The 22,676-nt window shown below is 41.7% G+C and overlaps 1 protein-coding gene across 2 annotated transcripts in view; it reads right to left on the bottom strand.

The window, feature by feature from the left end:
• BANP (BTG3 associated nuclear protein) overlaps window positions 1-22,676 on the bottom strand; it is a 124,010-nt gene that overhangs the window by 79,534 nt on the left and 21,800 nt on the right. For both annotated transcript variants that reach the window (XM_065745388.1, XM_065745389.1), the window contains 3 exons: window positions 18,525-18,647; window positions 17,681-17,856; window positions 7,530-7,769 (listed from right to left, as the gene is read on the bottom strand). In XM_065745388.1, coding sequence (XP_065601460.1) covers window positions 7,530-7,769; window positions 17,681-17,856; window positions 18,525-18,647 — 539 coding nt within the window. The remainder of the gene's footprint in view (window positions 1-7,529; window positions 7,770-17,680; window positions 17,857-18,524; window positions 18,648-22,676) is intronic.

Raw genomic sequence — 22,676 nt, 5'->3', positions numbered from 1 at the left:
CTGCGTGACACAAATGCACGCGTGCTTTTGAGTCTTCAGATACATTTACCTTCCAGTTTGGCACATGCAAAATGTCGGAGTTCATTTACGATCAGACTGAGCAAGCCAAGATCTGCTATTCCTTTCAGTCCCTCTTTGGGGAGGGAGCCGCTCCCGCACGGCCCATCAGCCCTCACTCTGCTTTGGAGAGGAAAGTCCCTGGGTATACGATGTGTTTATTGCCAAGGGATCGACTTACTGATTGAAATCAAAGTCTGATGCTGAAAACAAATGGAATCGCCCAATTCAGAGTAATAACGCGTGATCGAAATAAACGGTTCCGATGTGACGGAGCCAACAATCACACACCAGGTCATTTCTGATCTGCACAGCTTTCAAGAGAAATTGATTAAACAGCCGTTTATTTGTGTTGTTTTTTTTTTTCACACAGCAGCACAATTTAACCTGACAGAAGCCGCAGTAAATTCGATGGAAAAAGGAGAGCGGAGGGTTTTGCTCTCAGCCCCCCCTCCCGAGCCACCCCGTTACATAAGCCCTCACTGCGGTGCCTCAGGATCCCATCTGGATGGCAGTCACCGCCCCACGTGCCGCCAAGAAAAACTCACTTAGGAATCAACAACAAAAATTTCTCCCCTTCCGAAGGAGCTTGTGGGTTTGGAAAGGGCTGGGAAGACAGAAACCCGAACGCTGCGGGAATTTATTTACATTTCACTTGCAGTCCACTTGAGACATCCCCCCACATTGCTTTTTAACCCTTAGGAAATGAAGGGGACAAAAATCAAAAAAAGGGAAGGAAAAACTCCACAGCCTTCTGGAATTTCTGAGAGCTTTCAGGTGAGTTACGCCTGCACCAACCCATCCACACGTGCTGGCTGGGCTGCTCTCACTCTCACCATCTCACGGATCAAGTGCATTACCTTTGACTGTTCACATCATCTAAAACCACGCCGCAAAAGTTCAGTTGTCTCATGAAAGTTTGTCAGTGGAATTTCCCTGAAAAAGGAGGTTATGTATTGAAATTATCAAAGATAACCCCACTGTATTCTACTTCTGCACGGGCTGAGCTGAGTGATGCTGGGCAGCTGCCAGTCTCCAGTACAGGCAGCAAGAGCAGGGAATGCTCCTGGCTCAGACCCCAGGGGGACAGCAGCACCCGCCCTGCAGACAGCTGTAACCCTGCACGAGGTCCACAAATGGAGAGATCAGCCCAAAGAAAGCAGTGATCAGCACCTTGTGATGCAGAAGTCTTCCCTCTTGCTTGATACTCCATAGGCTGGATGGACCTGCACTGGACACTGCAGACCATGCTAACGAGAAAGGGCCCAACCCTTCTCGCTGGTGTCACTGGAAGCCACCTAAGAATCCCTTGGTTTTCATTCTATAGCTAGAATGTGAGTCAATTATTGTAACTGCAGCAGGAATTTTCACACCGAGCACATCTTTCTCACTAATAACACAACGGAGACCCTTTTTTACATTATACCCTCCTGAAGCAACATTGGAAATCACTAAGGAAACCCTTCTGACGTTCACAGACTGATCTGCTCTAGCAGAGAGCAGGGCACTTCAGCACGTACGTGAAATAAGTCTGGCCAAAGCGCAGCAGCATTGACAGCATGGAACAATCACGTTTAAGCCGTAAAGAGATGGTCCAAGTGACCTCATGTATTAGTTTTTTTCTTACTCTAGAGCCCGTGAACTCACACATGCTTGACAGCACATCATGCACAATCAAGCCCCATGCAATCGCACTTACAACTGACAGGGCTAGGCAGTTGGAAATGGAAAACTAACTTCATTGCTTTCACAATGCAAGAACCAGAGAAGAGTGAGACTGAGAGAGAAAATACCCTGCAAATAATTTATTTCTTCTTCCTCCAGCATTGCCACCTTGGGTTTTTTTGTTGTTTTTTTTTTCTGTTTATTAAACAGTAACTGGCCAGGAAAGTAATTGAAATACACTTAAGCACCCAGGAAAGAAGAAAACAACAGCCAGCATTAAATTATAGTGCTTACATAAAGTCAGTAAGCAAGGGCCAGCATTGATGCCATTTATGAGAACTGCGGTGCCGAGATAAACTCGATGGGTTCTCATATTATCTTCTTGCCTAGCCTCAAAAGAGGTTATCACTTCCCTCCATGTGGCAGCATTTAATTGATTCACAAAGCAGCAGCTATTTGGAACTGAAGCCAGACTTCTGCAGCTCTCAGGAAGACAACGTGCTTGCACAAAGCAGCACTGCTGCATCCCGAGGGGGCTGTGCCAAAAAATAAATAACGCTTTTTGGATACCGTAAAAGCGTAACGGAAATGCTGTCTTTCTTTTCACTTAAAGATGTGCTGAGCTCTCGGACTCTGCTTCTCACTCTCTGCTTCAGGCATGAGATAGCTCAGCAACTCTGCAGGCTCCTCCTGCTCTCCCCGAGTTCTTCCTGCACCACTTACCACCATCACAAGAAGCAAAAAGCAGCTTTTCCAAACGTGCTGGATGGATGTGGTCCACTTAGTGAGATTTGGAGTGGAGGTTTTGAACAGTGCTCAGCTTGGGAGAGTCTGCCTCAGCTCCCCCATCTGCCACAGGCATGATGCTGCAGATTTGGGTAAATCCTTGTTTGCTTATATTCAGCCCTTTGAACTGTGAAATGGAGTTTGTCCTACCTTTAATCCATGATCTGGCAGTCAAGAAACGCACTGCAACATCTAATAACACCCCTGTCCTCAAAGGAATGAGCTGAAGTGAGTTTATATTTCCAAACTGCTCCACGGTATTTATTACTAGGAGAAGAAAATGTTGGCAAAAAGTATTTCCAGGGACCACAAGATTAGCTCATCCATGCGGACACAAACCACACTTCTTCTCAGAGTACTATAGCTTGGAAGATTAGTTAGCGTCCTATATAACGAAGTTAGAGAAGCATAGGTTAAACAGAAAGCACATCAGCAATCTGCAGCAAATTAGGAGCTTGAGAGCTAACCCAGTGCTCCTTGTCCAACCTCCAGAGCAGCACTGACTTCAGTTGGTCTGTCTGAGGATGTCACTGCAATAAGCCACGCAGTCACAACCATTCAAGTTTAAATATATATATATATATATATATAAAATCAGTTAGTAGTGCTGAGAAAATATGAGAGAGGACAAAATGCCCCATTTTTCACATCTGATTTATTTCTTGAAATCCTCCAACTGCCTCCTGATGGAATCCACCATCGAGCTGTGCATCTCCAGCTGCTCACAACCAGGACTTGGGGCTCTGTGTGTTGCAGTTACGTGCAGCAGAGTGTAGGGATGTCATATACATGCAACTTCTTACCTTTCCTCCAAGCTTTAAAAGCATGATGACACTGATGGAGGATGGAACAGAAGCGTGCTGTCTTTGTTTTGCTTTTTGCCCTGCACTCATTATTAAGATCAAAATCTTCATTAAAAGCAAATGAGAAGTTAAAACATGAGGGAACTACTGCAACCAGCAGAGCCTACAGGACAGGCTCCAAGCTGCTGAAACCAGCCCAACCTGCACTATGTGCATGAGTGCATAGATACGAATACACACACACTGCTCTATGTAGTGCACTCTGCACAAGCAGGAGTCAAATGTGTTTCTTGTTAAACAAATGTGGGTGGTCTGTTCCTCCATCTGAAGCTGTATAGCGTTGATTAATTCTGTAAAGCAACATAGTGCTTAATTCTACCCGGACAGCTCTCTGAAGAGCTCTCTTCTATCAAAGGGTACTAATATCTTTCAGTTAGTAAAATGTGAAGATGAAATAGGCATTAACCCATGAACTGAAAGTTAATGCAATTCAGGCCACAAAGCAGTCCTGGAAGCAGACAGGGAAATCCAGCAGAACAGTACTGAACTGACAAGGGTTGTAGCCAGTCATGACCACAGGGATCCTACTGAGATCCTTTGGTGTCCATCAGCACAACAGAACATAAGAGCACAGCTTTCCATTCACAGTTAGTGAATGCACACCTCTTTCTTTTACCCACCCCCTTGTTTTGCATTTAATCTGTAGATACTGACTGTGTCTCCCTTGTCAAATTTGGCCAAAATTGACAAATATGTTTAAAAAAAAAAAAGACTGGTGAGAGCCTGCAGAAACAAACGTGCAGATGCAAGAGGCCATCACAGAAACAAGGCACTAACAGCAAAGTCATGCAGGGAATAACTCATGTTACTTCCTTTCCTTTCTAGTACTTCCATGTTACACAATGAGGACTACTGAGAGCGATGGTGTTTTTTCCTGCTCAGTTTTCCCAAAGCTCAGAAATCCCCTCTCACTGTTTCCCAACGCCACGTGTAAAATCATCCTTCACATTACATGATTTCCTGTAAATGCAGAATTCTGAGTTTGGAAACATAGGCATTTTGTTTTTCTTTTCAGACTCATCTGCAGAGACTGCTGTGAGATCTCGAAAGGGCCAAACCTGAACTTTGTGTTACACACTGAACATTATAACCACTGATGTCCTTTTATTTCATGAGAAACGTCCACGTTCTCAGTAGGGCTGACGTAATGAGCTACTTAATGACACAGAGAGCGTTTTTAAGTCATTTTGGTTTCTTGCCTAAAAACTTCTTCACTACCGCTGCCACCCCACAAGCACATTCATACCACAAATGAAAACGTATACTTCCAAAGATAAACTTTCATCTCCCTGTGGTAAACCTTGCACAGCACACCAAGAATGTTTCATAACACGCATCCGTTCGTCCTCCATAGCTTCTGCACATTACTCAAAATATATCCTATTAAATACAGATTTGCATGTCTCCTTTCCCTTCTAGAAAAAAGAAGAAGGAAGAAACAGCTTTCCAGTGACAAATTTAAAGAAACCTGAAACAAAAGGAAAATTACACTTCTTTACACACTGGCTTGAGCTTCACTAGCTGCAATTGGCAAAAGCAAGGCTGAAGATATTAGATTTTCAGCTAAGTTTAAAATAATGCATCAAAGTATTACTGCTCAGAGCACAAGCAAACCACACACTCAGTACAACAAGAGAATTTCATTCCCATGCCAGCACTGCATTCAGTTTTTAGTGGGATTTATGGAACAACACATCACCAACAGGAACCAGATGGGCTGTGGAGTGGTACCTCCACGCGGGCACAGTGTGCCAGGGCTCTTCTCACTGCCCCTCTGACAAATGGAAGGATGAAATCCTGGCACAGCTGAACTCAACAGGAGTTGTACAACGCAGCCAGAACCTCAACCTCAAATGTCATGAGGCATTCATCCTTATGCTCTCTCAGCTCACAGCAAATTCATAATCTGTCTACCAAAACCAAATTGCATTTTAAATGAATTATTGGTAGCGATAACGTAACATGAAATCATCATTTGTGGGCCAATGTTGTTCCTAGTAAATGTATTGCTTCATCAAGTTTACATGAATTCTCTTTAGTTGTCACTAAAGATGCAAATCTCAACAACCATTAACATCCAGGCACCCAAACTGCAGGCAGGGCACAGCTGCTTCCAAAGGCACTCAGCCTCCTCTTGGTTACGCACTGGCTCCCCAGAAGAAACCAACACATCACTCAACATGCAGAAGGAACTTTCTGAACTGTGCTTGCGACACAGAAGACACAAACCCAGCAGTTCCTATGCCCATCTCATGCTCAGATCACTGCTGCTTACTGCCAACTGCTGGTTGCACTCCTGCTGCTGCAAACCCTCCCCACCTGCAGAGATCAGCTCTATCATCCCATTTCTTTAGGATCACAATACCTCACAGCCATGACATGCCCCTAGCTTGAGCATCTGGTCACACACATTCCTTCTCAATGCTCGCCCTTTCAAAATACTCTTCCTCCTACATAACCAGCTGTAAGTTAATGTGAGCTCACAGATTTAAGGGATGGGAAGAAGAGTTCAAAACTGTTTTAGAATCGGAGTGAGAAGGCTGTTCATTTTGATGTGTTTCTAAAAATTGCTGTCTACAAGAATCTATCTAGGTTTAAAAGCAATGTTACACGATCAATTGTGCTGATGAGATCAAGAGATAAAAAGGTTTTGGAGATCCAAATTCCTCTGGATCATAATCTCGCCTCTGGAGATAGATTTAATATGATTGCAGTACAAGCCTGACACCATCTGCTTCAAGTACACAAAAAGACAACTGACCTAATGCAGCAAACTGAATGGTTATTGCCTATTAGCATCCCTGAGATAGCCAGTAAACTACCAGAAATGAAAACAGGTCAATAGGAGTTTATTTCTTGGCTCAGCTTAGAGTATAGAAAGCAGAGCAGTATCATCATCAAACACTCTTCGATGTAACTATTAAACCCATTGCCCTAACAGAAGCATAAAAACAAAACATCAAATTCTTCAAACAGCGATGGAAATAAGCTCTCTCTGGCTATGTTCTTAAGCCTTAATTGGCATTTCAAATTGGCAATGGCACACAAAACATTTTAGTATAACAAATTATGCCTTCTCTACTAATCCACGGGTGACCTACATAAGATCTGACTATAAAGAGATGTAGTTCAATGAGTCAAGTTGGTCATTTTTACACACGCACAGTTCTACACTAACACTTAAAGCTCTGCTCCCTCTGCACAGCATACACAGAAGGGCATCACACAAGAGCTGAAGCACTGTGTCAGATGCTTGGATGTTCACAAGGCCTTCACCTACTTACTTTTCTGTAAAATATTTACACCACAGCATGAGGAGGAGAGTTGGCTGTCCTCATTAATGTATTCACCACGTAATCCCCTACTAGAAGCCACTGTTTCAGAGTGAGATGCATATATCCAGATCCTTCCTCGCCCCTAACTAGAGGCTATGCTTACCATATTCTATATGCAAAACACATTTAATACCTCTCACACTGCCAAAAACTGCATCTGCAATATAAGTAATGTCTGTTTGTTACTGCATGATAGCCTTAATAACCAAAAAAAATCATGCGCACTGCAACAGACAGTAGTACATTAGCACAGTGTGAATTCTTGCTGTGAACCCACAGACTTCATGACACTTAATCTCTCCTTAAAAGAGATTGCAGGGTTTTTTTTCATCTCAATGTCATCGTGACTTTTGAAATAATAGACGCAAATGAAAAGTAAAAACTTGAGATGAAAGACTATTATTTTGAACACGTGAGCAGCATTTAAATGCCCCTGTTCACTGCAGGGGAGTTGGACCAGATGACCTTTAAGGGTCCCTTCCAATTCAAAAGGTTCCATGGTTCTGTATTTAAATAAATAACTCATTTCCTTTAATGACCTCTTCCAATTTAGCCAAAGTAGTATTTGTTAGCTAGATTATTTGCTACACTTGGTGTGCTCGCAGCTGCTAGCTGCAATTAAATCTGAATTCAGGTTTTAAGATTGAGGAATTTCTGGCCCACAACAAGCTAAATTAAAGCAGTCCATTAGGATTCCCTCATAAACAAAAGCTAAAAAGCCATCTGTCTGGCAACACACCCCATTCTCACAAACACGGTGCAACTGGAAGCAGCCCGCTGTCACTATGCAGTACAAACTGGGAACTCTCAGTATTATACTCACAGCGAATTCCATATATCATGAGAGGATCGAGCTGCTTCTTCCCATGCTTCCCCTGGCCTGAAAGGTTGGAGATGGCCTGAATTTCCCGATGGAAGAGGTAATCGAGCAACGTCAGCGCCATCTTCTCGGCCGTGCGGCAGTTGGTGCTGATGTGCAGCATGTCAGCAGGGGTGATGGGGCAACGGACCCGCATCTCTGGATTATTTTCATCTCCGAGCCACGTCCCGTTGGGGTAATCCTCTAGAAAGAGAGAGTGTGGGAACTGTTACCGTGACCAGGAATGAAACAGTCAGGTTCAAGTGGCAGCCAACATTTCTCAAGTTCTTTCCGTTTTCTTTGCAGTCTCCGTAAGCTTCTTTCAGACCTAGAATGGCTGACAGGCTCACAGCATTTGTTGTGGATAAAAAGTTATTCTCAAATCCACATCAACAGTGAGCAAAGACATTACCATTACCATTCTGTTCTACAGAAGGAACCCGGTGCAATTAATCCAAATGTCTAATTCGCTCTCACATAGCTTTTAAAAGCGTCTCAACTTAGAAGCCGAAAGCTGAAAAAGCACACTGCACTCACAATGTTCTCATTTTTTAACAAGTTAGTCATTCCCTAAAAATGAATTACTGCAACCCCATAATACTCTCAAAGTATAGCTAATTTCAACAAGCTAGCAGCTTTGAACCACACTTCTCCCCAAAAGCATCAGATTAAAATGAATTGAAGCAAGATTATACATTTAAGAAGCTATAATCAATAGCAGTCAGTAACTTATCTGATCACTTACAAAAACAGCATTTTAAGCAACAGCAAGCACACAAAATGGAGCCAAAGATCCCCATCAAAATTCTGTTTTTTTTCCCCTCAAATCTACTGGCCAGTACTGTGTATTATTTCCTAAAAACACAGCTTACCAAGGAATAGTGCGAGCACAAAGATAATAAATTAATCATTAGTCATCTCCCCAGTGCATCTTCCCTTCTACTCAAAGATGAGGTCATTAGCAGCACAATATATTTTAATTTTAAGCACTGCCAGAACTGCACCTAACTGCTCTGCATACACACACACTTATCTGTACGTATATCTCCAGAAGATTTTGGACTTTGCTGCAGTGTTGGGGGAAAAGCTATTCATTTGAAGCACAGTACCAAGCCCTCACTGTACACAAATCTTTGGTATGCCAAAAGTCAATGGATTCCAGACTAATGAGGAACTAGAACAGAGCTCAGGATGACCAACCACCAATGGAGGATGGGATGCAGCACATGGTGGAGGGCAAGATGCTCATCCCAAGTAAAAAGAGAACTCCCAGTGCAAACGTTGACAACGTCAGTAGGAACTGGGAAGAACAATAAATGTTCACTGCCAGAGACCATTTGATTTCTTCCTGGGCTTGCTCTCTGTGGAGTAAAACATAAAGCTTCCTGACTCAGGAGCCCTTTGCTTTTCCTGCATCTTATTTACCCCACACAAAGTCCCTCTGAAACGGAGTTTTATGCTATATACAAAGCCGCAGAGTCCTGTCTTCCATAATCCCTTTAGTCAACAGAGCGACAGAGGTCCGACAGAGGAGCACTCTTTGCATGGCACCCCAGGCAATCAGCAGCATTCCCTCCAACAACTGGTGCCCGTTGTCAGCCTGCATTTCACCAGACAGAGAGCTAAGAATACACGCAATAAAACCTAACACAAAAGCAGCTCCAACACACAGAGCACTTTTTCAATATGACCTTCAGGTTGGGTCATAGCACTACTGTCAGATGTAATTTTATTGCAATGAATAATGACAGTGCGGAGCAAACGTTAGATTGTGCAACAGCAATGTATCATTACAAAGAGCAGATTATCAAATATAATAATGTCTAAGGAAAAATACTTATCACTGACATATGGAGCAGCTAGTCCCTCAAATTTATTTCTGATGAAATCAGAACTTAACGCTCTGTTCTGAATATATTGTTATAGTCCTGCTTTTAATCATATGTATATAAAGTACTTTACAGATATATATATATATATTACTTGTACCTCACTTTTTATTCTAAACTATGTAATAGAGCACACGGGTGGTTTTCAGTCCACAGTACCAGGTGCCATTTGAAAAATAAAGTGCTTCAGATTAATTACGACTTGTTTTGAATGCCACTGTGTCTGGCCTCACCACAAGTCTGGTTAACATTATCAGGGAAAATAACATTCTGTTCCTGAAGACAAATGGAGTGTTTGATAAAAATTTGGACAGAGCTGGCAAAGCAGAGATGTCATCAGAGGGATGTGGATGGTTTTCAAAAAAAAAAACCAATAAAAAACCAACCTAGGAAGCCCAAGGAAGATGCTACATGCCTTCCAAACCTTACTATCTTACCAGCTCACACTATTACTAATAGACGTAAGCTGTTACTACATCAGGAACACCTTTCCTCTGCACCCCTGCTATCAGCCAACACCAAGCAAAGATTTTTATCAATTTGCAAAATCATCAGTTGTGTGGTTTTGTCTTTTTTTTTTCCCTTAACTGGCACCAAGTCCAGAACATACTGTTTTCACCACACGCAACTGTCCTTTTATTGCAAAGAAAGACAGTGCCTGTTATTCTGACCTGTGAATGCAAGCCCCACGTGAAGTTCACTCTTGTATTTCCATCCTGCTTTAAAAATCTCAACTGAAAGCTTCCTTTTGCCTCTAGAAATAAGTAATCGTTAAAGAAAAATGACTCGTATGAAATTACCAGTGTCTGTACATGTATCTACTCAACTTCCATTCTGTCCAAACTAAACTGGCTTGAGTGTGCCATGTTAATTCATTCCCTGCTGTCTTCTAAATGAAATTCTTCCTGACATCTGAAACAGTACCAAAATGCCGATGGTAATGAGAGACTGATGATTCAGAAGAGTTCAGTAACCTAACAAAAATTCTGGCAGCTCTATGGATGTGTACAGTTTTCTTCTCACCTCCCCCCTTTTCCCATACATTCCAGATCACACATACAAACATATGCATGTAACCATCACCCAAAGCCTTAAAATCTGAGGTCCACAGGCTTTGTGGTATCATCATTTTGTACTGGTGGAACTTACAGGAGTGAAGTTACTCATGGCTATCTCGCTGAGCTATCTGATGGCACACAAGCTGAAATTCTCCCTACGATATATGAAAATACCTGACTTTCAAGGTGAGGTTGGATCAGGCTGTGGCCATGTCCCTGCTTGTTGCAGGGCAGCAGGACCACATGGCCTCCAATGGTCCCTTCCAACCCTAAGGATTCTATGAAAATGTTATCTGTACTGAACTGTCAACACATCTGGCACCACGTGCACAACAAATACAAAAAGCCTGACACACAAAATAATGGTGAGAAGAGGAAGCAGAGTGTCAGCTATGAGGGAACTGGCTCCAAATGAGTGGAGAAAAGAGACCGAACAGGGAGAGGGACAAAAAGGCAGAGTTTGATGGATGTTTTTTCTCCAAGCAATTATTTAATCCATAAATACTATTGATTAAAGCGACTTCATTTGAAGCTTCCAGCACTCAAGTCTCCTTTTATGTTCACTGTAATGGTTCCTGATGTGAATTACCAGGCATTATATTTAATATCTAGATAGGATCTAGATGAGCCAGGTTATTTAGTACATACATTGCAACAGTCAAGATACCGAGCCAGGACTCCACCAGGCACTGCACAATCACACACAGCAGTGCAGCTTCTACTCTTTAAAGAGTGCCAAAAGACAAAGAAACACACAAGGCTGGGGAGGAAAAATACAGTCAGATAACAAGCACTTCTTAAAAACCAGCACATAGAAATGCACGCGCTCATCTGCATGCCAGGGTAAACATAAACCTTTCTGGTTTCACCCTGAAGGATTTTTCTTTCATTAATTTTCCTAATGGCTCTGTAGTCCCACTTAAACTCTGGCATTCAAAACACACTCTGGAGAGGAGCTCTGCCATGTGACTACGTGCTGCAGAAAGGTACTTCCTTGCACTTCTGTACGCCAAATGCTGTATCATCAGCAAAGTGGCTCTCGATCATTCCCATTTCCAGTGTTAAAAGTCCTGATGTTTTTATCTGATTTGCTCTCTGCACTCAGAAACTCATTTCAATGACAGACAATCTAAGTTTCTAGTTTCTCTCCACTGTTTTTTTCAAGATCAGAAAATTTGCCTTTATCTCCATCCTGCTGAATCCAGAACTAGTTTGCTTTTCAATGCTGTTTTCAAATCTTTTTGACTATATTAAGTCCATTTCTTTTATCTCAGAACACAGTTGACCGTTCCTCTGTGACCAGAGAACACAATGGTTTCAGCAAGGACGTGTGAGCAGACAGAGGAGGCTGGGGCTGCTATGCAACTATTCACTGCACTGCTACAGAAACAGCACAGAGAGCTTTAAGTTAGCATCCAAACCACTGCATCAAGAGCACAGCCACCAGACAACAGTCACTGCAGATTTCACACCTGGTCTCACTGTGCATGCGTGTGCTCCCACCCAAGGAGATGGCAGACCCTGCACTGCTACTCACATCAGCAGGACGCATTCCCCTAATTCGATGTATGAACTTCAGCAGTAAGGCCAGAAATAAAGCTGTGCTTTATTATATCCTCCCTCACTAGGTGTTGTCAGTCATTGCTTTAAAAAACAGATAAACAAGATGAAGCACCTGGACACATATATTCTGGGATTAACCCGTTCCGTTATTCAGTGTTGCTGTACTTGAGAGGTTGGGTGGGAGCTGGTACATGCAGCAGAAAAGAACACCTGGTAGCTGCCACAGACAGGCAGAAAAATGATTTAATCTTGAATCAAAAAGAAGCCCCCATTTCTAGAGACATTAAGCAATATTTTGGCTGACGTGTGGGAGATTCTGCACCTTTGCCAATAAACTTGTGTCAAACAGCTGGAGCCCTCTGCCCCTGCAAGGGTTCACGGGGTGGTGATAAGAAGAAAGCTTTCCTTGCTCCCAGTAACCCAAACTCAGTGCAGCCCCATCTCCATAGCTTCCTTTGGATTTAACTCGTCAGTGAAGCTGTGAGGTCTGATCAGTGTGCTCACATCAGCTACGCACGCTGCTGTTTTAAGGGATGGAAAAAGTTTGCCATGAAAAGGTTCACTCTTGCTGCCTGCACCTGGTCATGAGAACCTCGGCAGGAAAAGCAGAAGAGATGCAAACAGTGATATAAAATGCAGGATTTGATCTTAACAGTGAACTAAAAATCTTGTAGATAAGTCCTGGTCGCTTAAAAAACAGCTGTTTGGTATCATGCTTCAAAAGTGGCGAGCTCTGTTAAACACCACTATTGGAAAATAACTGTTTCAGATGCAAAGTTGAAGACAGCAATTGTGACGAAGCAATTTTCATCCTTTAATTAACATGCTGCACAGATCAGCTTTCCCTTATCTTGTCCAAAAAAACGCATGTTTACATTTCTACTTCTATGTCCGTGAGGGTCTTAAAATGGAGTAAAACAGAACACTGAGAAAGCAGATATGATACAGAACCATCACATACAGTGCCAAGCATCGCCTGTCAGTGTCACCAAGCATAAAGTTCACTGAACTAAAAGCTAAATCAATGGATCTCGCTGTTTTATTTACACCACTTTATTTTAATAGTCTTCAAGGGGCACTGTTTAAGAGCATTTCACATACTCAGACAGTTGTTTCTTTCTTAGCAATTTCAAAGCCTTGGCTTTAGCTTAGGCATTTCAAATAAGATTTGCTTTTAAGGCAGCACAGAAATGCTGAATGGGGCATTCTTATAAGACAAAGATGAGAGGTCCAGCTTTCCTTCCCTCCATATTAAAAATAGGACAGTAACTCTATTGTCCAAGAAACAGATTAAAAGGATAACAATGTGAATTAATGTTTCAGGAACAGATGCTCCTCTCATCTGTACAGTAGGTCAGAGAACAGAAACTTTAAACGTTACCATATACTGAATGTGTAAAAGAAAAACATTCCTACAATATTCCCTGTATCTTGAAATCTCTTATACCTTGAAAGCAATGTGTGGTGCCAAAATCCTTCTAAGGATAGGTGTGTAAGTAGTGAATAATCAGAGTGTCTTCAGATAGCTTAGTACAGCAAGTATTCAACATCTGAGCTTTGTTGCTAAATATAATCAGCTCTTCAAGTTTGTACTTTTTCTGTGCATAAGCAGCAAAAAAATACAAAAATAAGGATTAAAAAAACCAGCAAGTTCTGTTTATTTCAATATTCTGATGGAAGACTTTAAAGGACAAGAGAGAACCAGCCACAGCTCGTGGACTGCTTCCTATAAACCCAACTGAGCAATAATCTCTCATCAGCACTGAGCACTGAAGGAAGTACTGTGGAAGTACAGAACAAATACAACCCAGAATTTCTATAACGTAAGGAGTGAAGGGGAATCCATCATTGACTGCTGGGGAAATAAGAACAACTCTGAGCAGTGGAGATGGAAAAAGATGAGCTGGGCACTGGGTGCAGTACAGTGGCATGGGATGCACAGAGTTGGGGCCTACAGTGACAGGTTTGGAAGGCTGATTGTAACAGGTTTTTGAATAGAAGGACAGAGAGTGAACAGGATAGGAAGGAACTGGAGCCTCAACAAGAGTTATTTTCATCTCAGATGTTATCTATTAAGAACATAAAAGCCTCCCTTTTAAGTGTTGATCATTTGGAAGTCTATTCACCATTCTTAAAGCTTAATCGCTCGTAGTTACTCCAACTTGCTTTTCCTCATCTGATGTTAGCTCTCTGCAGTTAAAAAGTTTAGACAAATACATTTGAGAACGTCAGAATATTGTTTAACAGATTTGTGGTGAGAATGAAAGCACGTAGGGCTGCCAGGTTACAGCTTAGTCAACTGAAAACCAACCCTTGGCAGGATTACTGCCACATACCAGTACCAGAGAGCTCATTAAAATCAGAAAATAATATAGGTGCCTAATATCGTAGGTTTAAAACTTCTGTAATTTAAAACTAGAGTGGATCTAATGGTCTTCTCAGTTTCTGCACTGGAAGACAAAATCCAAAAGAACACCACTGCATTAGGACCCAAGTTTTCATGAAGGGCAACACTAAAGGAACCTCTCCACCCCTAAAACTGCATCAATGAAATTAAGGTCAGTGCCTCTGCTTACTTTTCATAACGCAGGGAACTGTACAAAGTTGGATAAGCTGTTTGGCACATGCAGCTAAACGTTCACAGCCACAAACCATGGGATCAGAATCACCAAGGTTGGAAAAGACCTCCAAGATCATCCAGTCCAACCACCAATAGTTCCCTACTAAGCAACATCCCTTAGTATCAAGAAACCATTTCTGGAGCAGTTCCTGAAGATCTGCTGATGACAACAATTTAAAATCATTCTTCCTTAATCAGCTGCTCGTTGGTTTTGAGCCTCATTACAGCTCAAGACACAAAAGGCACAGCTTCATTTAAACGGGGAATGGGCTGCATTCAAAACCACGGCAAACACACACTCATCTCAAAATTAATTGGAGTTATAAAAAGGCAAAAAGTGCATCCATCAATGGATGACAGCCACTTGAAACACATTTTAGCGATAAACATTTGTTCCTTATTCCATCCATTAAATGAAAAAGATGCTTAATCCACACTGAGGGGAAAAAAAAATAGGACAGAGAACAAGAAAATTCCTCTCAACTTTAAAACACAGTTTTCTTCCAGGTTAAAGAAAAAGCACAGAATGCCTCAGGAGAATACGTAATGATATGAATGCTTTCTCAACTATCATATGGGATTATATGGTTCTTGGAAACAGCCAGCAGAGACCAAACAACGCATCTATTAACTGCATTCTGAAGACACCCACAGGCTCAAGGTCAGCTGAAGGCACACCACAAACACAGATGCTTTTTGCTTCCTGGCCACGAGGCAACAAATAGTAGGCATAGAGGAAAAGGGCTGAAGGTTGCCTTCCTTGTCCCCTTGTATTTCAGGACCGAACCAGAGTCCTCTGAACAACTCCAAGTCGCTCAGAATTCTGTCCCAGGCAATGAAAGCAAGCTGATGGGTGCTGTAACTTCTGACTTCTTCTGCTGAAGAAAACAAGTCTGCACAGCAGAGCTGTTACTCTTCATCGCTTCCGTTATTAATAATTTAATTTGTGACATACTGCAGGCTATGCTGCTTAGCATTCCTTCTGTGCAAGGCCCTCTCTCATCTCCATGAGGGCAGGAGAGTTAAGTGTGGGGATTACTAATCTGATCTCTCCAAGCATTCATCAATCTCCAGGAGATTTTTAATGGATGACTGTTCTGAAGGTCTGAAGAAAATCAGATCTGAGGATATAATGGATTAATCGTTTCTTCAGAATTTACACATACAACAACTGTGGAAAAGGCCAACATCACATTTGTCTGCACAAATCTGCACCAGAACCAAAAAGGCAAAAAGGGCATAGTACCCTATGCCCTCCTAACACTAGCAATCCTAACACTAAATTCCCTCCTAACACTAGCAACTTTGTTCCTGACATGGGGATGCAGAGCTGCATGAAATACAAACAGACTCCACAAAGGGCATGCTTCATAGGCAAGCTCTGCCATTGCAGGAACAATCCTTGTTTCCACTTGGGATGTTTATTAGCTGAATAAGATTACTTGAAGGTTTCTCAGCCTTTCCTGGGCCAACATATGCTCTGTTAATTGTAAGCACGCAAAGTATTTTCCCTCTCTGGTAGTATTAGGTTTTCTACCTCATGCTGCTTCAAAGCTCTGCAAGGAAAGCTTCTGCCATATACACATGCTGCATACTGTTACAAAAGCAGCCTTCTCTGATGACGTTGTGCATGCCAGATTCTGCTCATGAATGCTCCAAGTATCTCTGCTTTCATAGAAATCCCACAAAGTAAGATTTCAGGGGGGGGAAAGATCTTTAAACTTCAATTTCTGTTCAAACAATACAGAAAAATAACTTGCACAACCTTGAGCAGTATCTGCACCATAACAATTTTATCATTTCTATTTGGGCCATACATCCTCTCTATCAGCCACATAAAGAGAATAAATAACTAAAATTTGACAAGCTCCCCTTTTCATCCTTCTCCCTGTTTCCACCAAAGAAGAATATAATGTGTTTTACTGGTCTCCTTACTGGCGCTCCAGTATGGAAAACAACCACAAGCTGTTTCCAAAGACCTCAGTGAGCATACCTTGCATTCAGCCAGCTCCTATAGCCAGGGAGTTCTGGCTTTACATTCCACAGGCTAAGGATCTCTCTCTATTCCTTGCACTGTTAAGTTAGAGCCAAAGCTATTATCAGTGATGCCTTCTGCTTGCTGCTTTCAATTGACTAATAGGACTCAGACCTTCCTCCCACTGGTTTCACCAATCTGGAAGAAATAGGTAACTAGAACACAGCTTATTAAACTGGACATTTTAGGATTTCCTAGTCATCAGACATCAATCAAAACTGGAGCACAGAAGACTTCCAGATATTCCCTAATCTGAGGAAGCAGAGATCTTACGCTAAATTCATCTGATTCCAGAAAGCGCAGAATAAATTTCCTCACGTGGAAGCCAAAAAGGAATGCAGATAAAGTTCATCTGGAAAGAACTCAACAAGGAAGTTATACAACTAGTTCAATTAATTTATGCAGATTAAAAATGAATTTTCTAGCCCATTCCTGCTTGTATTTTCATCTGGAAATTTCAGCACCATCTGCAATCTCAACATTTTTTGAGAGGGATTCCTCAGACACTTGAGTGTCTTTTTATTCTCCACTGACCCAAAATGAGGTGCCCCTCAGGAGCAGCTCATTATCACAACATACAGATCTCAAAGGATCTTGTAAGAACTAAAAGAGTGGGCTGGTATAACAAGCTCTATTTCCCAGAGAAGGCATTTATTTTCCTGAAAAAACCCTGTGACAGAAAATCCTGAAAGTGGCACATCTTAATTAAAAAGGTTTAAAATCTAAAGCTACACTGCTACTGGGGGGGGGTGTAGGTTTTAAATTTTATAGGCAACTTTAATTAGCCGTTCTGCCTGTAAAAACAGTATAAATAATACGTATTAATATATACATTCACTCAGCTTATTATTCATTCCTATCCAATGCTTGCTGTACTGAAGCTTCTAGTTGAACTTTGGTTCTTTCCACCACCATGTTTACTTTGCTCATGTAGTCTTAGATCAGCATACCTTCAGAGTTCAGCGTAATAAGGGTGACATTATTCCCAATACTTTGGCTTCCTAATTGTCCACTGTTGGAAACTGAGTCACTGGCTTCAGAGCCACTCTCTCCATCTTCATTGTGGCTGTCGTCATGCCCTGGAACCTTCACCACTATGGTGTTCTGCCTACGTCCAGGAACAGCACTGTGGAAAAGAAAAGGATGTAACTGTGGGGAAACACAATCCTTGATCAGGAGAAACATCATGATAAGGGAATTAAAAACACTAACTGAAAACTCCTCTAACAGTCTGCCGTTTATAACTAATGGCTATCCAGCAAAATAAAGTGGAAGGAAAATAGCAGAATAAATATAGAGTTTCAGCACAATAGTTTATATAAAACGTACTTAGAAAATTTTATAACCACAATCTCCAACTCTAGTTAATTTCAATTTTGCCTTCGGTTGTACAGCATTTAACAGCCTTGCTGGGCTGCTGCCTGTTCTTTATTCAGTTGATTAAATACAGGATACTGGTGTGTTCCCATGCAATTATGTATCCACGTAAAAAAAAAAAAAAATACAAAGATATGGGAACTCTTTGAGTTGTCATCTCTCAAGGAGCACTGAACTAACCCCAGATCCTCTAAGTTGTCCTCTCCACACTAATGGTGAAGGAGTGCTCTGTACCTTCACACGTGGGCCTTCCCCAGGCAGGACTGACGCATTCACATACTACTTGCATTTATTTTACCTTCCTCCCCCCCACCATTACCTAGAACATTCCTCACTTTCACTGGGAACTGCTGCAGATTGCTGCTGATCTGTCAAAGGAGGGAGCGAAGGGGGAGGATTCCCAGAACTGCTACTAACTTGCTAAGGATATTTTCCAGAGAATCCGCTGCTCTGCTCAATGGCTCTTCCTGCCCAACCATCTTGGCTACAATTGAATTCTGCCGGTCGTTGTTCAGTATTACTGTGGTCTGGGGAACGACACTACAAGACAAAAGTCAGAGAGGAAAAAGGAATGTAAAGGAGAAAAGCTTTATCATAATACATTAACACACTCATTGCTCAAATAGCCTACTTAAAAACAAGGCTTAGAGGCAGTCCCTGTTTTTCTCCCCACATCGCTGTTACGTATCAGTGCTAAAGCTGGTAATCCATTGCACTTGACATCTGTATCATTTTAAGTACTCATAACTTTCAGAGGACGGATGGCTTCAGTGGAATTATACAAAAGTTCACAACCCCTGGAAAAGTGATAAAGAATCCATCCACTCAAGACACACAGGAGGAAGTCTGCAGACCACAGCTATAGAAAGTCACCAAATTCTTGTTTTGAGAAGTTGGAAAGTGAGCATTTTCAGAGCTCCCACAGCCACCTCAGGTGGTAACACAGCTTTGCTGGTAGGACAATCCCTGGAAAAAGAACGTGAAAATATTGACAGCAGAATCAGATAAGGAGCTCAGCTGAAAAGTACATATTGCTGTCCAGGGCTGGGGGCTTTGTGGGGCATGGAGGTGAGAGAAGCAGTGAGGGCATCGGAGTAGAATATTAAATAATAAGAAGATTAAACTATTATTGTCTTAAAAAAATCTGAAGCAACAAAAAAGCAATTAGTGGACAGAGCAATGAGAAACTCCCTCATTAAAAAAAACAAAAAGCACTAAGTCTGCAATATAATACAAAAGTAAATATATAGTTAGTGATTGCCTTCGACATGCAGTTTACTATTTCATTTTGTTTCCAAGATTACCATCGTTATTCCCACACTATTTCTCTACCTTCTGAGCAAGGCACCACTTTGATGCTTGGACTGCTTTTCACCACAGCCATGGTGAACCAAAGGGGAGAGAGAACTCCGAAGAAATGTTTGTGTTTTAGAGACAGAGAAAGCTTTCTTCTTTCTCTTTACTTCTCACAGTAAACAGTCTGCTATTGTTTTTACTTGTCCAACATCTCAAACATAACTGATGGCCATTTATTTTTCCTAACTGTATTCCTTGGCTAATTGTTGAAAGAAATATGAAAGACAAACAAATTAAACAAATGTGATGACAGCAACTCTGTTTATTTCAGCTGTAACAGCGCCCGCTTGCATGAATATTCATGTGTGCTCATAAGAGTTTAAGTGCTACAATATCCATCGTTAAGATCCAATGAAAAGATAAGAATCCATCCTAAGAGCGAACAACAAATGCATCTCAACTTTGGCTCCGCTGAAGTGGCTGATATGGCTTTTTTGGAAACAAGAAGTCCAAGGGCCTAATGCCCTGCTCCCCTCTTCCAGCAATTGTATCTGTTGCTAGTAACAAATGGGATTCCTTGAGGACTGCCAATGATCTGTTGGACCGCAAACCTCGTGAAGCTCTGGAAGATGTTTGTCTAATCGTGGACGAGTACAGAGTGTGCTATAGCTCCTCATGTCGATGCGAGGTTCAAGTTGTATTAAGCAATAAACGGGTTGGGATTTTTTTGGTTTACTTCAGTTGCAATCTGGAGGATAAGGCTTTATGATGCTTTCAGTCACCTTTTCAACACATCGCTTATTCAGAGAAACTGCACAAGTTACCAGACTAAATTCTTCTAGTTGAATAAAAAGACAGCTTCTATTTCCCCAGTTTTAAGGCCAAACACCCACCACGTACTTGCTCAAACACCAACATGCAGCAGCGTTGGCAGCTGCCCCAGTCCAGCAGCCATGTGTTCTTGTTACATCTCCCAACTTGTCCAAATGGAGGAAGCTTTCACAGGCCAGCTTAGACAGTCACAAATTTTACACTTCCTCTTGGACGTTATTATCACCATCTTTCTCCCAAACATTTGTGAGTACCTTTTTATAATTTCACTTACCGAAACTTATTTTTAATGAATGCTGAATTATTAATTGCAGCTGTAGAGATAACTCAATAAAATTCTGTTTATCGAGTCCCTGAGCTTTGGCTTATATTGAGCTTTGATTTGAAAAAACATTACTCTTAGCACTAAAAATAAGAGCCTTGTCTGTTTGCTTGTTTTTAGACAGCATTTGTTTCTAAAGAAGACACTGGAGATAAAGCCAGATGGCATAGACCTAATTTAAACCCATCATAAATAAGGAAACACTTTACTATAAAATATCAGTACACATTTACCCCTCTCCCCAAGGTTCAAGTTCAGTGATTAAACCCACCATTTTTTTCTTCCCTCCAGATTCACCCCTACAACAAACAAACGTGAGAACACCGGGTGCGCTCTAAGCGTTATCCTATTAACTAGGAAAGGTTAAAATATTGAGAGGAAAAATCCACCATACGGTTGTTTGGGAGGAGCCACTAACTAAACATACCACTTTACTGACACTTCTTTTCCTGGCTATACAGCACAAAGGCAAAAGCAGACACCACATACACAAGGAAAATCTCAGTAAGCAGTCACAGCAACCGCCAACTCGTCCATCTATCGCTCTGCGTTTGGAAATGAGCTGTCACCAAGTGGTAAGGACTCAGAGAATCAGTTTGGGGAGGAAACTGAGTCACACAGAGTGCCACAGTAGAGAAGAGCATCTGTGTGGAGATGTTTGACACAGCACAACACACAACAATGCAACAACCACGGCCGAATCTTTCTCAGTGATTAACCTGAGTGGGAACTCTACATCTGGTTTCAAAGTAATAGAATGAAGCTGCTTGTCCATTTCCAGGAATCACGAGGTGGCGGATGAAAGATCTCCTCCTGTGCTCTGTATCTAACTCACAGCCTGTAGGACAACCCATTCTGTTCTACTTCGATCCTAAAGGAGAATGATTTTATGTGTAACACTTAATTCCTGACGAACGATGCTTCCAAAAGCAGAGACCTCTGGAGGAGGGGGTTGCCTTTCTGTTCAGATCACCATAATGTTAACCCACGATCTATCATTGTGCTCTGCACTCTGCACATGAGTGCTCCGAAGCTGCTGAGCAGTTCTGACAACGAAGCACCAGGGGGCAGAAAGTTTTGAGAGCTGATGCTGTGAAACCTGAGCAGCTAATTATCTGGAAGAAAAGCAAAATAGCAGTTGAGACCAACACAAAAAGGGAGGCCCAATGCTCACCAACAGGAGGATTTTGCTCTCAGTTTGTACACAGGCAAAACAGATAGGCATAACATTCCCTGCAGATGTGGGAATGCACTCCCCAGTAAACTCCCTGTGAGAAGTCCCATTGTCTGTTCTCAGTTTTGTTTATTTTAGGGAGACAGCAACAAGAAATCTGCTGAACCTATACAACTTTAAACAAGGAGTTGATGTAGTCAAAACAGGGGGAGTCCAACAGAGGAAACTGTTCAATCTTATTACAGCCTACTGGATCCCCACAGTGGATTATTCTGTTTTCTCTGTTCAGACTGTGCACCTCGTCCCAAAAATGAATCTGCTGTAATCACGACTTTTATCATTCGAATTATTTTATGTATCAAAAGAAAATCATGCAGAAGAGGGAGGGCAGCTACCGACGCTCAACCAGATCCCACATGAAGCAATTCTTTCTATCAGTGCTGCCAGTACCATACTCACAAAAGCAATGGAAAGAAAGTATTAAAAAGGGTCAGAGGGAGTGCTTTGGAAACCCAGCATTGCTGCATGGGCTTCAGTAGTTTCCACTTATGTTCACATATTCCTTTCCCCATAAGCACTGGAACTTGGAGAGACTACTTCTGCTATTTGTCTGCTCCTGGACACAACTCAGTAAAAAATATATACGTTATTTTAACAGCACGATGCTTGCAGATAGATTTATACTTGGGGACTATGTTTCTTAGTGTCACTAAATGATCTGCTAAATTACAGCAGAAAATATTTCTAAAAGAATAAACATGCCAGATAATGATTTTCAAGTGTGTACATTCAGCCTCTGGCTTTTTTTTTTTTTTTTTTTTTTTTAATACAGAAGAACTTTCTATCATTTGCATAAGAAAAATGCTGCCAAGGGTAATTGTGTCTGGAAAATGTGGAAGTCAGATAGCATCATTACTCTTAACTCTGCTGCCTTTTTTTATTGCCA

This window comes from Cyrtonyx montezumae, unplaced genomic scaffold (assembly GCF_038088225.1).
Source record: "Cyrtonyx montezumae isolate F1298 unplaced genomic scaffold, pur_monq_1.0 scaffold_35, whole genome shotgun sequence".
Taxonomy (NCBI): domain Eukaryota; kingdom Metazoa; phylum Chordata; class Aves; order Galliformes; family Odontophoridae; genus Cyrtonyx; species Cyrtonyx montezumae.
Note: the sequence above shows the minus strand (reverse complement) of the source record. Positions and strands in the feature narration are given on the sequence as shown.